The sequence below is a fragment of the Bos grunniens genome, chromosome 23 (genome assembly GCF_055505025.1).
Source record: "Bos grunniens cultivar Pamir isolate PY7600 chromosome 23, Bosgru_T2T1.0, whole genome shotgun sequence".
NCBI lineage: Eukaryota > Metazoa > Chordata > Mammalia > Artiodactyla > Bovidae > Bos > Bos grunniens.
This window is the reverse complement of record NC_141187.1, coordinates 25,377,822-25,394,315: the sequence shown is the minus strand read 5'-3', so window position 1 is coordinate 25,394,315 and position 16,494 is coordinate 25,377,822. Positions and strand designations below refer to the sequence as shown.

At 42.9% G+C, this 16,494-nt stretch overlaps 1 protein-coding gene across 9 annotated transcripts in view; it reads left to right on the top strand.

The window, feature by feature from the left end:
• PKHD1 (PKHD1 ciliary IPT domain containing fibrocystin/polyductin) overlaps positions 1-16,494 on the top strand; it is a 443,740-nt gene that overhangs the window by 143,099 nt on the left and 284,147 nt on the right. For 8 of the 9 annotated variants that reach the window (XR_015152761.1, XM_086370763.1, XM_086370766.1 and 5 more), the window contains one exon: positions 9,316-9,528. The exons of the other annotated variant lie outside the window; for it this stretch is intronic. Coding sequence is in view for 7 of the 8 variants with exons in the window: in XM_086370763.1 (XP_086226889.1) it covers positions 9,316-9,528 (213 nt within the window). In the remaining variant the exon portion in view is untranslated. The remainder of the gene's footprint in view (positions 1-9,315; positions 9,529-16,494) is intronic. 9 annotated transcript variants of the gene reach the window in all.

Here is a 16,494-nt window from a genome sequence, read left to right as displayed (position 1 = left end):
CTAGCACAGAAGCTACAATATTTTCAGTAACAAAAGATAAATATTTCAATCGTCGTTCCTTAAGACCCTTCAGGGACTTTCTATTAGCCTTTTGCGTCAGGTTTGAACTCCTTGGTATGGTTTGCAAAGTCCTTCGGGACTTGGTCTCTCCCTACCTTCTCTACCTCATTTGTTGATTAATGATTCTTGCATGCTCTTTGTCCATACTGGGAGTGAAGTCGGAAATCAGGGATGCTTAAATAGCTAGAATTTTTGTGCAGGTTAAATTATACCAAAGGCAGCTTTTCATTACTATCATTTCCCATGTACTGTAATATTCCTGGGGGTCAAAGGCAGGATGTACTCTCATTTTTTAAATAAATACTATGAGGAAATGACTGTTATCATTCACTTATAAAATTATCATATTGTAGGCGAATCATTGTTTACAATATTCAGAGAATAATTATATTTGGAACCTTTTAAAGTTAAAAAATAAACTTAAATTAAAAAAATTAAAAAACAAAAACCCACAAAAAAATAATGATTTTTTTAATTGAACAATATTTGTTTTACAATGTTGTGTTGGTTTCTGCCAAACAAAAAAAAAAATCAGGCATAAATAACTATATGTGTCCCCTCCTTCTGAAACCTCCCTCCCCAGCCCCCAACCTTTTAAATAAACAGATTGCTGAGAGAAATGTATGAGGTTTCATGACTGGTTAAAAAAAAATGTGATTGGGTCAGTGCTAACTGAATTTTGATACAGAGAAGGAAGGAGATTATTTCAATGAATGAGTAACTTGGTAGTGACAGAGATTTTTGCCTGCCTGGAAAAGACAATTTCTTCTCCCCCTGTTTTCTCCTTTCTTTCTGAGGTCTTAAGTGACCTTTTAGAAACCCAGCTAAGGGCCTTCAGAGTTTAAATATCAGAAACTTTGTTGGTAAAAGAAAATTTTGATTTTCTGGAGGAGGAATGGAAATCAAGGTTTAGTTAAGCAGTAATTGATTACAATATAAACAAAGGCACTTATTTACATCTGAATATTTTGAATTCCTTTAGATATTTCTCTTCCATTATATGTTCACCCTTTGTAATTAGTATAGAATTAATTAATAAAAAAGATAACTTCATGATTTTTAAGTTTTATAGAAACAGTAAAAGGCTGAGTCATCATCTTTTTAGGTTATCTGTGAAGCTGACCAGTTCACTAAAACCAGGGAGCAATGAAACTTGGAGCAATGAAACTTCACTGTGACCTTCTGGAAGTACTGACTATATTTTTTACACTTTTATCACGGCACCTAGAAGAAGGACTAGGAAATAACAACAAATGTTGGTTGAATGACAAAGTGAATTAATCTGCAATTCCAGTCTTGTATTTCTCAACCTGTTTTAGACAGCGGACACATGGAACAAGCTTAATTAACCTAGAACAGTGGTTCTCCAAGTGTGTTCCCTGGTCAACAGCAAGAACATCACCTGGGAACTTGCTAGAGATGCACATTTGGGGACCCGTAGCAAATGTACTCTGGGGGTGGGGTGACACCTCCAATCTGTCTTTTAAGACCTCTGGGTGATTCTGTACACTCCCTGATAGCTCAGTTGGTAAAGAATCCCCCTGCAGTGCAGGAGACCCCAGTTAGATTCCTGGGTCAGGAAGATCCGCTGGAGAAGGGATAAGCCACCCACTGCAGTGTTCTTGGGCTTCCCTTGTGGCTCAGCTGCTAAAGAATCTGCCTGTAATGATGGAGACCTGGGTTCGATCCCTGGGTTGGGAAGATCCCCTGCAGAAAGGAAAGGTTACCCACTCCAGTATTCTGGCCTAGAGAATTCCATGGACTGTATAGTCCATGGGGTCGCAAACAGTTGGGCACGACTGAGCAACTTTCACTTCACTTCACTTCAAGTTTGAGAACTACTAGCCTGAAACAACTTGATGCCTGCTGATGCAGGAGACACAAGACTCGAGTTTGATCTCTAGGTCAGAAAGATCCCTGGAGTAGGAAATGGCAACCCATTCCAATATTCTTTTTGGAAAGAAAGAATCCCCTGGACAGAGGGGCCTGTCGGGCTACAGTCCATGGGGTTGCAAAGAGTTGGACACTGAGTGCAAGCATAAAATAAAGCCTAAAACAACAAAGGAAGCCATAGAGGATTGTCTGGACTGGAAACCAATTAACCTGGTCCAGCTACTTTTTTCCCAAAGGCTATGCGACCCTTTGCAAAGGGCAGTGGAAATCTTGCTGGCTGCATTGAATGTGCCTGTCCTGAATGTGGAATTTTAGTTAGATACACTTGTCTCTCCTACCAGGGAAATCTGAGCTGATGAAAATGATTCTCCCAACTGCTATTGTTTCATGGCTCTGTGTCAGTGATTTTATTTCCGATATGTTTTCTCCTCCACGTTGCCCATTTTGACTAGCACTGCCAGGCTAATTAAGGAATTAGTATGTGGCACCCATTCGAGGAGGTGTGTGATTCTCTTTCTGCATCCTGAGAACATTTTTGCAAACACTTTCTGGTTCATATTTTCTTTTTTTAATCAGGCAGAGACATTACAATTAAAATACCGTTAAAGTGATTCTGGCAAGTATTGCAATAAGCATGTTTTTTAATTAAAGGAAGAACAGGGGGATGCATAAGCAGCCTCAGCTAAAGGGGAGAATTTCCTCCGATATCTATTTTAATTGAAATGAAAAAAAGACTCTGGAAAAGCAGCAGCAGCCTGTGTGTGTGTGTGTGAGACTCCCAGGTTGCTAGGTTGAGGTGTTCTGTGCTTGATTAATTAGTAGCCAGCCAGAGAGTCCATTGCCTTTGCCCCCAATCCTTAAAGCCTGATTTATGCCTCACCTCCCCCATGAATATGTGAGAGCCCCGGCATCTATTTCCTGAGCTGCTAGTGGATAGGATTATGGAGCATGCACTGAGCTCTCGGGGGCTCTCGTTTGCCAGCCAAATTGATTTTCCGCCTCTCTGGCCGGGGACAAGCCCACCTCGAAGGCTTCCAGGCTCTGCTCCAGTGGATCAGGCACAAGCCTAATCCGGATCTCACCAACAAAGGAAGCTGTGTGCATCCCCATCAGAATGCAAGCTCTGAGCTGTGGATACCTTCCTTGAATGCTGGCCTTCTCTTCTTCCTCACCTTCTCCTGACACCTACCTGCATAGCAACAGAGTTCTGAAGGGTACAGTAGGGTGAAGCAGAGCACCCCAGCTCTGCCCCATCACTCAGCCCACACTCCTTATCCAGGGACAGCAGGAACCATCCATCCTGAATGTATGATCATCTCTAATTCTCCAGGGGAAGAGAATTCCATAGGCTCCCCTTGTGGAATAACTGGAAAGGTAACACAATACAGGATGCTAAAATTTTTAAGGAATTATTCAGAGTTGACACAAAAAGCTGAATGGAAGCTCATCTATGTGGATAAGCAAGCTGGATAATTTACATCTGAAAATTTAGGTAGTTCAAGCTTTGAGTACATGAATAATCTAGTTTGGTGACACAGATTGATCTAATGAATTGGGGATTGTCAGATTTCTCCCTGCATCTTGCCTCCATACATCTCTGGGTTTCCTTCTGCTTAAAATGGGAGTCATTCTCCCCAAGTTCATTCATTACCTGGCACGTGTGTCCTAACCAAGTGTACTCTTTCTCTGCAACCTTTGCCCTCAGATCCTCCTCAAAATGACACTAACTTTGCCATTGTCATCTGCCACCTTCCTAGTTCTTAAAGCTCTTCCAGGAACCCATCCCAACCTTTTGATTCCTCTCCAGTTTACTTGTTTCACTGACTGACCCGAAAGAATCATTCTACTTCCTCTCTTTAGTCTAGTCTGTAAATACTAGATGATAGTCTTGTCTTTCTTCTGCTCTCACTCTACATATCTGCCTAGGGAGACCTCATTCTTTTCTATAACTTCAACTCCTATTTATCTCACAAGTATTTAGTGACTGCTTTCCAAGCTCCCCGTATGACAGGCGCTGTTCTAGGAACAGGGACTGCAGCTGCAAATTAAACCTGGACTGTAAGAGAATAAAGTTGTATTACATAAGCCAAAAAATAAATAAATAAATAAAATAAATAAACACACCCAAATTCTTGTTCTCTTGGAGTTTATATTCATAAGGAAACAGTCGTATTGCATTTTGTGTTAGACGCAGCAGGGGAGAAGGATCAGGAGCTGGGCGGTGGTTTGTGATGGTCGGGGGATTTGCACACAGTGAGGGTAAAGGCTGTGCTTCAGGGGAGCGAGGGTCAGAGTGGCAGAGGACTGTGAGCTGGGGGGAAGAGACGGGGGAGAGGGGGACGGAGAGGGCCAGCCCTGCTGGGTTTGGTGGGCTTTGGCTCTGTGTGTGGTGGAAGCTGTTGGAGAATTCCCAGCAGAGAGGTGATGCAATGAAGTTTACATTAAAAATCACATTGTTGTTTTGAGAGTAGACCCTAGGGTTGGGGCAGGGGCAGAGCAAAGAGCTGAGTTACAAGGCTCTATGCTTACTTGGAGATGAGATGTGACTTAGATCCCAGTGATGGACGTGCAAGTGGTGAGAGGGGCCGGATCACAGGGATGTTAGGAAGGAAGAATGCACAAGATTTCTTGGAGCCTCGGTTGTGGTGTGTGAGAGAGTAAGTGTGGCCTCTAGGACTTTCAAACTGAGCAATGGGAGGGATGGAGTTGCCATTTAAGGAAATGGGACAAGACAAGGAGCTCACTTTTTGGATGTTCTAAGTCAAGAAAACTTTGAGACATCCATATAGAGATACCAAGAAACAGATGGGTCTACGAATCTTGAACTGAGGGCAGAAATGGGCCTTGGGAGTCATCTGGGAGTCATCGGTGATTAGTGTACGATGGAGTTTGAAACCTTAAGACAAGGTGAGAAAAGCAAGGTCATGTTCATAGAATGATTGGAAAAGTGATCAAGGGGCTGGGTCCTGTGACACTCCAAGTGTCAGTGGTTGAGACAGTCAGGAGGAATCAGGCAGAGGAGGCCGAGAGGAGAGGCTGGGAGTGGGGAGGGATCCAGGAGAGCACAGAACTGGGTGGCCGGGGGATGGAGCAGCAAGCAAGGACTGAGCACACATGTCAGATGCCACGGGTGCTCAGCAAAGATGAGCGCTGAGCACGCAGCCTTGGATTCAGCAGTGTGATTGCCACTTGTGACCTTGATAGGACCAGTTTTGGTGGAATGGCCAAGCAAAGCCCTACAGGGGAGGGTTCCACAGAGACTACAGGAAAAGAATTGGGATAGAAGATATAGCCAGTTCTTTTCCGGTACCATGTGGGATCCTAGTTCCCCACGTGTTAGTCACTCAGTCATGTCCGACTCTTTGTGACGCCACTGGCTGTAGCCCACCAGGCTCCTCTGTCCATGGCATTCTCCAGGCAAGAATACTGGAGTGGGTAGCCATTCCCTTCTCCAGGGGATCTTCCTAACCAAGGGATTGAACTCGAGTCTTCTGCATTGCAAGCAGATTCTTTACCATTTGAGCCACTAGGGAAGCCCCCTAGTCCCCCAACCAGGGATTGAACAGGCACCTCCATCCAGTGAAATCTCAAGAGTCTTAACCACTGGACTGCCAAGGAAGTCCCTTGATGAGTATATTCTTGTATGGTATAATATTTATACTCTAAGTGTTTTCTGTAATGGGGAAAATAGCTACAACTGTGTATTTGTTTTTCTTTAAAACACACTCATGCACACCAAATCATTTTGTGGTTATTACAGAAAATGGCTAATTGTGGGGTTAGCCCAAAGTAGGTTTTGATGTACTTTGCAAACATTCACTAGCTGCTAAAAGTCTCTTTTACTTCCCTTTAAAAGAAATAAAAGAGACATTTAATGGAAACAAATGATTACATGTAAAAAGTTGTGTTCATTTGTTTATTTTGGAGGGGAAGGAACAATAATGATGGTTGATTGATTTTTATAAAATTACCCAAGGTCACTCGTGGGACGTACTCAGCTTTCATGAACAATCGTAACAAGCAGTGTCAGGGTCAGAGCCAAAGGCTGATTTCAGCCCCGCTCTTTATTTCAGCTTTCAGAAATGGGGTCAAGCTCTATAAAGTGGAGAAATAAAGTCCTCCCACTTCCCTCCCGTATTCAAGTAACTCTTCTTTATGTCAGCTCGGTATGTATTTGTCTTAAGCTAATAAAGTGTGCAATGAAACACTTGGGGCCTTGGCACAGAGGTAGATTGAATATAAACTTCCTGTTCTTTCACACCAACAAGCTTTTACCTTGGTTATCACATACAATTATTTCAACCAAAATTAGCTGAATTCCACAACAAATGTGTGTTCAATTGTGTCTGACTCTTAGTCCTCCACGCTCCTCTGCCCATGGAATTTTCCAGGCTAGAATACTGGCATGGAGTGCCATTTCCTACTCCAGGGGATCTACCTGACCCAGGGATCAAACCCAGTCTCTTGCGTCTCCTGTGCTGACAGACAGATTCTTTACCACTAACACCACTTGGGAAGTCCCAAATTTCATAACAAACTTTCTTCCATATTTACCTAGATTTCCCTATACATACTTGCTACTGATAAAGTAAAGAAGGAAGGCTTTTCTGCAGGTAATCACATTAACTAATTACTCCTACTTACAGTACTCTTGCCAATGCAAATTATTTTGGGGGGAGCTGAGCTTTTCTCCCTTCATTAGTGTTATTATTAGGTCCCATCAGTAAATGACTTTTTCAAATTTCTGCCAATTTTCCTCAGTATATTTAATATTTTGCTTGATAGTACAAGGGACAAATCCCCAATTTATAAATTTACCCACTAATCCTTGTAATCTGCCTCAAATCCTTTTCAGAATGAGGTGAGGTGTATCAACAGTACTAAAATTAAAATAAACCTCATATAAACAAGCCAAACTTACCTAAATAGGCAAGTTTGGCAATAGGCAAACTTACCTAAAAAAGTAGCATGTCTTTTTTCTTAAAAGTAACTATCATAAATAATGAAATTAATGAAATAATTACTGAAAAGTATTTCCTAATTAATGAAAAAGCTACCTGGTAGGGTTTGCTAAGTGGATAGAACGTGAGTGTCTCTGACAGGTGGTCCTGGGTTCTAGTGCTCGCTCTGCTTCCCCCAGCCCACTATCTGCTCTGAAATATGGAGTGTGATGTTGACCTCCTAGGCTGGTTTGGAAAGGTTGTTTCAGAGAACATCACTAAAGATATTGGTATAGGATATGTGCTTAATACATATGTGAGTTCCCTTGTTTTCGCCATCATCTCATTTGAATTCCTCACTGTGCAGGTAATCTCTTTCTCAAGTGACATTCAAAGCTCCCTGCAGTGTAGGTGGTGTCGGGAGAACAAGAGGTCCATGTCTCCATCAGTGTCAAAGGCACACTTGACTGCGTTCTTTGTGGGTGTAGATGTCAAGTGTTCCAGAGACAGAAGGAGCCTCAGTGGGTGCATAACTCTGTTCTACACGTCCCTGAGGAGCAAACAGACCCTCCCTTGGCACTGAGTGGGACAGATGTGGAAACCGAGACGTCTAAGGCCCAGCAACTTTGTGAGACATATTGAGGGTCATTCAGAGGCCAACACCAGAGTGGGGACAGGTATCTGATTCAATACTCCGTCTCCATCATGGTTCATCTCAGTTCAGATTTCCTGACTATAGATATGGTGCGACCCATCGTTGGACCCATTGTTCAACCCGTGTTCCACTAGTTGAAGATTTGGGACATTAATGACACATGGCTGTGAATGAAAATGTTCTAGTGAATGCAAGAATGTAGCCTGTACCACAGGTCGCATTTCTTCCCTCTTGTTCACAGCCGGATTCATTTATTGTTGTTCGGTCATTCAGTTGTGTCCAACTCTTTGCAACCCTATGGACTTCAGCATGCTAGGCTTCCCTGTCCTTCACTGTCTCCTGGAGTTTGCTCAAACTCATGTCCATTGAGTCAGTGATGCCATTCAACTCATCTCATCCTGTCATCCTCTTCTCCTCCTGCCTTCAGTCTTTCCCAGCATCAGGGTCTTTTCCAATGAGTCTGATCTTTGCATCAGGTGGCCAAAGAATTTGAGTTTCAGCTTCAGCATCAGTCCTTCCAATGAATATTCAGAGTTGATTTCCTTTAGGATTGACTGGTTTGATCTTGCTCTCCAAGGGACTCTCAAGAGTCTTCGCCAGCACCACAGTTTGAAAGCATCAATTCCTTGACATGGGACTCATTACTGCATTTCTAATGATTATTCTTGTCATTGTAATGAGAATGGAAGGAAAAATTAAAGTCAGACTTTAAAATCAGAATTGCCAGCAGGCCCTTTGGAAAACTGGTAAGGATTGTGGTGCTATTCAAGCATCAAACCTGTAGGTCACCAAAGGAGAGTTGCTTCTTGGGTCAGTCACCTTAGAGTGTGATCAATTTGCCATTTTTGAAAAAGGGACATCAGGACAACAGAGGCTGAGGTGTTGAAAAGAGGTGGCCTTTTGGAGGGGCTTGGCAGGTGAGGGTCTCAGAAACAGGGACTCTTCTCAGGCTTGTTAAGATACAACCACTGGAATTACTAAGAATCAAATAGTTCCAGCCTCCCCTTTCCTTTGGCTCCAGACTTTCTTGAGAAGCAAGGAAATCATGACCGAGTTGATGGTAGGATAAGGCATCATGATTGACAGTTCTACTCAGCTCTGTTCAATGGAGCAAAATAATTCCTTGTGGAAATTAGGGTCTATTATCCCAAAGAAATAGAGTAGGAAATGACACTCTACCCCAGTATTCTTGCCTGGAAAATTCCATGGGCAGAGGTGTCTGGCGGACTACAGTCCATGGGGCTGGAAAGAGTCCGACACATCTGAGAGACTGAGCATATCCAAAGAAAAGGATAATGGATGTTGGTCAGCTAAAGTGCAAAAAATTTCATAATGCCACCTAATTACACTGCCTTTTACCGTGTCTTATAATTGTGGCATTATTTTCTTCTATTCCTATTTCCTGTTTACTGTTTCCCTGTTTTTTTAAACTTAATTTTCTAAGCTGCTATTACGTGGTGAAACGGTGACCTCCTCATTTCTTATTTAACCACTCCTAAATTTCTAGGCATTTAGGTTATTGTGACTAAAAACACTATAAATAAAGCTGCTGTGAATTGTGATAGCTAACCTAAGCTGACTTAGTAATACTGTGCTTCTGCTCCTTGATGTCAGATGACTCAACTGTGCTTCTAGGAAAGAAGGTGAGATAAATCTAAATTTCAGCAGAATCATATAAATGAAGAAGGTTTCATCAGACATTATAACTGTCAAAAGAAGCTGAGCCTCATCTTCCCAGAGACTGAGTGTCTTCTCTGTGGCTCTTAGGAGGGAAGTTGATCTTCCTGGACTTGGGACCCATCGAACTCAGAACACACTCCATCCTTGTTTCTGATGGTGGAGAACTCCGGATTGGATCTGAGGACAAGCCCTTCCAAGGCAAAGCTCGGATCAAACTCTATGGGAGCTCCTACTCTGCCCGCTTCTTCCCATATGGAGTCAAGTTCCTGGCTGTGAGGAATGGAACTCTTTCCCTTCATGGTGAGTGAGGCAACTGGCCAGAGGAACTGAGGAAGAGCTTTGTCTAACCAAGGTACAGACAATGGGGAAAATGGCTAAAACTACTCACATCTCTTTGGCTATTAGTTGCTGAGGCAACAAAGTGAATTAAAACACGGGCACTGTTTCCTTAAATAAGGAGTATTTAATATTAATATTTTTTACTGTAGTATTTGCTTTACAATGATATGTTAGTGTCTGCTTTATAGAAAGCAAATCAGCTATATGTATGCATATATGCTCTCTTTTTTTGATTTCCTTCCTATTTAGGTCACTACAGAGAACCGAGTAGAGTTCCCTGTGCTGTACAGCTGGTTCTCACTAGTTATCTATTTTATACATAGTATCAAGAGTGAATGTCAGTCCCAATCTCCCACTCCATCCACCCCCTTGATATCCACGTTTGTTCTCTACATCTGTGCCTCTAGTTCTGCTTTGCAAATAAGTCCGTCTATACCATTAAATAAGGAATATTAATTGTGATGCTACTCACCGCAGAATATACTGTGGTTCTCAGTTATTCACTTGCCTTTCTGCAAGAGGATTATACACCTCTTCTCTCTGTCAGGTAACTTTCAGTTCCTCCCTGTGGGTAGACCATATTTCCTTGTCCCAGTGAGAGTGGGCTTCACCTTGGACTTGCTTTGGTCAATGGAATGGGAGCAGAAATGATGTACTTCATGGTCAAATCGAAGTTTTAAGAACCAGTGTAATACTTTGAACATTTTTCTGTTTTCTTTCTGCTTGAGAATATACCATCTCCTATAGGAACAGGGGCAGTCCCTTAAGCTTGGGCACAGCTGCATGTGACCCACCGCTCCCCTGCGTTTGAGTGAGGAATAAACTTTTGTTGTCATGAATGACTGAGATTTGTATTTGTAACTGTGGCTTAACCTAGTGAAAACTGACCAGTGGGCTTACTTACTGTTACTTAGCCTACGCGGGTGGCTGTGTACACTCGTGGCATCACAGACCAAGCAGACAAGCTTGTTGTTGTTGTTGTTGTTGCTGTTTTCCCCTCCTGGGAACAGGGTTCGGTTGGAGTTCTCCCTGGAATCCTGTTACAGGTGAGTTGGTGTTTATAGATTCCTGGGGAAAAAACAGATATTAGGTTATAGTGTGTTTCTGCTACAATTTTGTTTGCCTTTTGCTGACCTCATTGCACTTTGCAAAATAGACATTTTTATTTTCCTCGAGATTCAAGAAATTACTTTGTGTGCCAGGATAACCCTTAGCATCAACTAGAAAATGTAAGTATAGCATGATGTGCGTGGAGTGTCTTTCAGTGGGTACTGATAAACTTTTTATTACATGACACGAGCCAAAGGCAGATAAAAAGTGCAGGCACCAGACAGTGGCCCGATTTGGGTTTCTGGAGAGAAAATGTGGTGTCTTCTACACTGGAATATCTGTGCTGACATAACAAAACAGGACCCTGCTACCTCTCATTCGGTAATTGTTCTAGACATGGCATGTTGCTATGCTGAGGAGTCAGTCTTTTTTTGCGACATCAACGGTTTGTCCATTAAAAATTGTGGCCCTCAATCATTGTCTCCTAAAAGCCCTCTTCTGCCTTTTTTCAACTTACTGTGAGTAGAAGGGGGATCTTATCATCAAGCATTTATTAAATGCTGACCAGGGACCAGCTAGAGAGATACACACTGGGAGTGCATTTTGTAAGGTTGAAAAGCCCACAACTGTCTAGACAGAAATTCAAAACACCTACAATATTGATTCTTGTATTCTACTTCTAAGCAGTACCTTTTTCTTCCCATTTTCATCAGCTAGCAGTTATATTGATCTTATAGCCCAGATCCAGGAGGGGCTTCTGTCTGTTTACACAGCAGTGATGATCTCCAATGGTTGTTCTAGTCTAACAGCCACTTAGACCACCAACCCAATGTGCTGCTGTTTACCCTTGAGAAAAAGGCACAGATCAGTATTTCAAGCAGCCTGATCCTGAAAGATCCTAAAGCTTTAGAAGTATCTGTAGGTTTGAGAGCCATTGTCCTATGAGATGCAGATGGCGTAACTCTTGCCTGAAGTGGAAATTCACCTGAAGAAGGAAGAAACTCTCCCAATTCTTTCACTCAAATTCTTTCATTCCAGTGCCTTCTTTCTCATGTTCTATTATGAAGGGTCAGAGAAAGACTTTACAAATATACCTTTGTGTGCTTATATTGTAAATGTACTCTGTGCTTCTAACCTCTGTGTTTTAATAGATGTCAAGTTAAGAAAATCCCTAGGACCATTGTTTATAATTAATATACGGGGCAATTAAAGCAAAGTAGATGCCTCTAATGTGTTTTAAGAATCCTGAAATTTCAAAAGTGTTGCTACCTTATCCTGGTGATGTTATTGGATGCTGAAAGCGCAGACACCTCCTCTCCCTGGCTTCCCTCATTTCCATCTTCTCCTCTCATTTTCCTCCTTCTCCTTTCCCAACCCTCTTCCCCTCCCTCCTTTTCCTCCTCCTCTTCTTTCCTATATTCCAAGGGTTAGGGTGTCATCAACAGCTGTCTTACCCCTTTCCTCACAGTCCTACCAATACAGGCATGAATATCATCTCTCTCATGAAGCAAAGCTTGAACATGAACACAGGCAAAATCAAGCTGTTTTCCTGATTGAGTTGCTGCTGCTGCGTCTCATTCATTTGAAAGAAAAAGTGTGTAGAAAAGAGCTGAGCCACTGGGTGGGAAGGATCCCCAGTCACAGCCTGTGATCTGTCAGCCCTCTCCCTTCTCTCTCCCTCACCACCTGAGGTCTCAAACAGACCTCCCCTCTGGCAGCATGGTGCCATAGCATGGTTAAAATCATTACGTAATTTCACTGGCCTTTTCCCAGGGCCAGAGGTGGACCTGGTGACACTGGGGCTTTAGGGGAAAACTAATTATCTTTTGCTGTCAAGTATGCAGAAAAGTGAGCAACTTGATTCAGTGCTTTGCCCCCAGCAGGTCCCTAAAGACCCGACTTCACTCAGCTTTCCAGGATGCTATAGGGAGGGGAACCACCAACCTTCGTGCATGGAAGATGCTTCTCAGGAAGATTCTGAAAATCGAGGTTTCTGGACCTCTCTTCCAGAATCTGAGTCTGTGGGCTTGGCATGGGATTTGATTCAGGGAGCGCACTGACTGCTCATGGAGAAAGGCTGTTTTTAGTGGTTCATGTAAGTTTGGGAATCAGAAATCAGCCCAGTTCTGCCGCTTATCAAGTATGACCTTGGGCAAATCTATCTCTATAAAACCAGAAAAACACAGTTCCTGCCTTGTAGACTTACTGCTTGTGAACTGCTCCAAAGTATCCAGCACATGGTAACACTCCAGCACTGTTAGTTATGGCTGTTCTGATGACATTTTCCCCCAAAGCAGCGAGTCCCCTGTACCAATCATCTCATGTGTGTGTGTGTGTGTGTGTGTTCACATGTGCGTGTGTGCTCAGTCTCTCAGTCGCGTCTGACTCTTTGGGATCCCAAGGACTGTGGCTTACCAGTCTCCTCTGTCAATGGCATTTCACTCAGGCAAGAATACTAAAGTGGGTTGCCATTACCCACTCCAAGGGATCTTCCTGACCCAGGGGTAGAACTGCATCTCTTGTGTCTCTGCACTGGCAGGCGAATTCTTTACCACTGCACTGCCTGGGAAGCCCCAGTGATCTCATAGTTTCTTTCAAGGATAAGAGGGGACTTCTACTTGACATGGAACCAGCTCTGCTTGGAGAGTTTTCTCCTTATTCATTATATTAAAAAATTACTTATTTATTTGGCTGCATCTGGTCTCAGTTGTGGCACACAGAATCTTTGTTGCATCATGTGAGATTGTTGTAGCACATGGACTCTTTCGTTGTGGCTCAGTAGTTGCTGTGCATGGGCTTAGTAGCCCCATGGCGTGTGGAATCTTAGTTCCCTGACCAGGGATCAAACCCTCATCCCCTGAATTGCGAGGCAGACTCAACCACTGGACCAACAGCGAAGTCCCTCTTTATTCATTTCCTTGTCTACATTTCATCACCACAAGAGAGAAGTTTTAACGTTGGAGGTCATGAAGGAAAAACACTTCCAGGCACCTTTGTTCTGTTTCCAAAACTCAGTGAACACAGTTTGATTTTAATCTCTGTGTTGCAGCTGCTTCCTAGCAGTGGATAAACACCATTGCTGGGCATGATTACAATGAAGGCTTCTTGGAAACCATTTGCATGGGTTCCAGTCTAAGCAAAAGCAGAGCACTGCCCTGCTAATGAGGCTTTTTCAAGTGTTTTATTCCCAACATCCAATAGGAAGAGGCCTGACTGATGGATACAAATTTCACTCCTAGAGGATCACACCAATGGGTCTGCGTTTCAGTGGCAGGCTTTCCCACCTTCTCTGTTCCATCTCATTCATCATGGCTGCCCCTCGTAACCCTTCTGCTCTAGTTGATTTTTATCATAGATTAAAGTTGCTAAGCAAACAGACTTTGTTGTTCAGCTGTCACCAAGAAAGATGGAGCTGAAGGCATGTTTTTCATGTTTTGCTTTTAATGTAGAAAAATTCTCTTATACTCCTATACTCAGCTGCCCTGCCCCTACCCCTTACACACACTCATACACACACACACGCACACACAGCCCAGTATGTCTTTCTCTTTCTCTGGGTTTAAGAGTAGATGGGACAGCTTGGGTTCTGAATCTCTGGTGATCAGATGACTCAGTAAATTGTGTCGGCTGTATGCTTTGCTATGTTAATATGGCTAAAGGCTTGCAGATTCTTACAGAGTGTCAGTCTGGGGTTTTGGGGGGCTATTGTCAATGAGGAAATTTCACCCTCACCTTTTGCTCCCTCCCTCTGTCTGCCAATCCAGGTTCACCACCCCAGACCAAGTGCCAATCACATGTCACTTTTCAAGGGGGTTGCTGTCAGCCTGGGCAACTTGAATTTTTGACAATGTAATTACGGCCCTTGCTTCCACAGTGGGAGGCTGAACAGGATGGTGGGGCTTTTTATTGATTGTTCAAAAGGGAAATTTATCAATGTCTCTCACTTCATTTCCAGTTCCTCCCTGAGAAATTTGGCTGACAGTTTCTCAGCAGAAAAAGCCGTCTTCTGGCCTTGAATGGACTTCTGTCTTTGTCCTTTTCAAGAAATTACAAGATCAGGCATTAAATATAAATGGGAGTTTGTGGGGAAAGTAAGACTGTGGGAACATGGTTGAAGGAAACAGTGTAACGTTATGAACAGGAGACTGTGATAGGAATAAATAGGAAAAAGGGGTCTAAACAAGCAGGTTTAAATACAGCTTACTTCCCTTCTCAAAATACCAAACATCTGTATGTAAACTCCATGCTTTTTATGAGTACTGTCTATGGGCATGCTTACTGTGTAGCTAAAGTGTATCAGGCTGTCTGGAAGCATGATGTTGTGTGCATGGAGTTGACACATGTGTCCAGGGTGGTGGTTTTCCTACTAGACTCCACAAAATCTGAACATTTCTTGAGGGAACTGCAGAGGTTCTGCAAACAATGAATTATTTGGGGATCAAGCTATAAAGGTTTAAATTGCTCAAGCAACTGCCTCATTGTTTTTACTTCTAGCTTAAATTTATGTTAAAATAGTATTTCACTTGGAATAAAGAGTTCTAGTGCGAAAATGGTGATAAAAATGACTCAAGTAGCTTATCTCTTCTTTTTCTTTTTTTAATTGAAATACTGTTGATTTACTATGTTGTGTTAATTTCTGCTGTACAGTGATTCAATTACATATATATATATATATATATATATATATATACACACACACACTCTTTTTGATATTCTTTTCCAATATGGTTTATCATAGGATATTGAATATACTTCTGTGGCTATGCAGGCTTCCCCAGTGGCTCAGCAGTAAAGAATTCATCTGCAATGCAGGAGACATAGGAGAAGTGGGTTTGATCCCTGGGTTGGGAAGACCCCCTGGAGAGGGAAATGGCAATCCACTCCAGTATTCTTGCTGGGAAAATTCCATGGACAGAGGAGCCTGGTGGGCTACAGTCCATGGGGTCACAAAGAGTCGGACACGACTGAAGCGACAGCATGCATAGGCGGTTCTAAACGGTAAGAGCTTGTTGTCTGTCCATTCTATATATAATAGCTTACATCCCTCCTACCCTGTTGGTGGGAATGTGAGTTGGTGCAACAACTATGGAAAAGAGTATGAAAGTGCCTCAGAAAACAAAAAACAGAATTACCATATGATCCATCTGTCTTTTGTATTCTCTTGGTGCTGGGGCAGGTAGAAGAAGTGAGGCAGGTGCTGAGGAAGATGAGGCAGGGAGGTTACCTAGCTTTTAACTGAACTGTGCAGTTGTATTCTCTCTGGATAATACTGGTTGATTGTTGATTCTCTCTCTCTCTGATCATTGGAGTCCTACAGAAAACCTTCCCACTCTTTTCCAGTGTGGAAGCTCCACCTGAGTTTGCAGTCCCCTTAGCTTCCACCAGAAATTTGGCTCAGATTAAGCTACCTTTCCCAGAATCTACTTGATCCAGAGGAAACTTACAAATCTTTCCATACCACAGATGTCCCACTCACAACCCTTTGCTCTAAGTCTCCTCTCCCCTTTTCAAATAAGCATGGAGAGCCCACACATATGCTGCTGTATATGTAGACATCCAATCTGGGAAAAAAGAAGCCAGTCTCCTTTTCTCACAGGCATCTCAAAGGCTGATATCTTTGAAGCCCCTTTTCTTTGATGAAGTGGAGAGAAATAGCCTCAGACCTCCCTCTGTGGGAAGGCAAGGAAAAGGCTGCTCACGGGGCTAATGACTCACCCCCATGACTGAGAATTTCTTTGAATTTCCTCTCTTTGTTGATAGTGTAGCTTGAGGTGGGGTCCATCCAGGAATGGGCTCCAATGGCAGAATTAGATTAGCCTCCTTTAATAAGCCCCAAGGAAAATCTGCACCCTGTCTGTTCATTTCATTGTTCAGTTG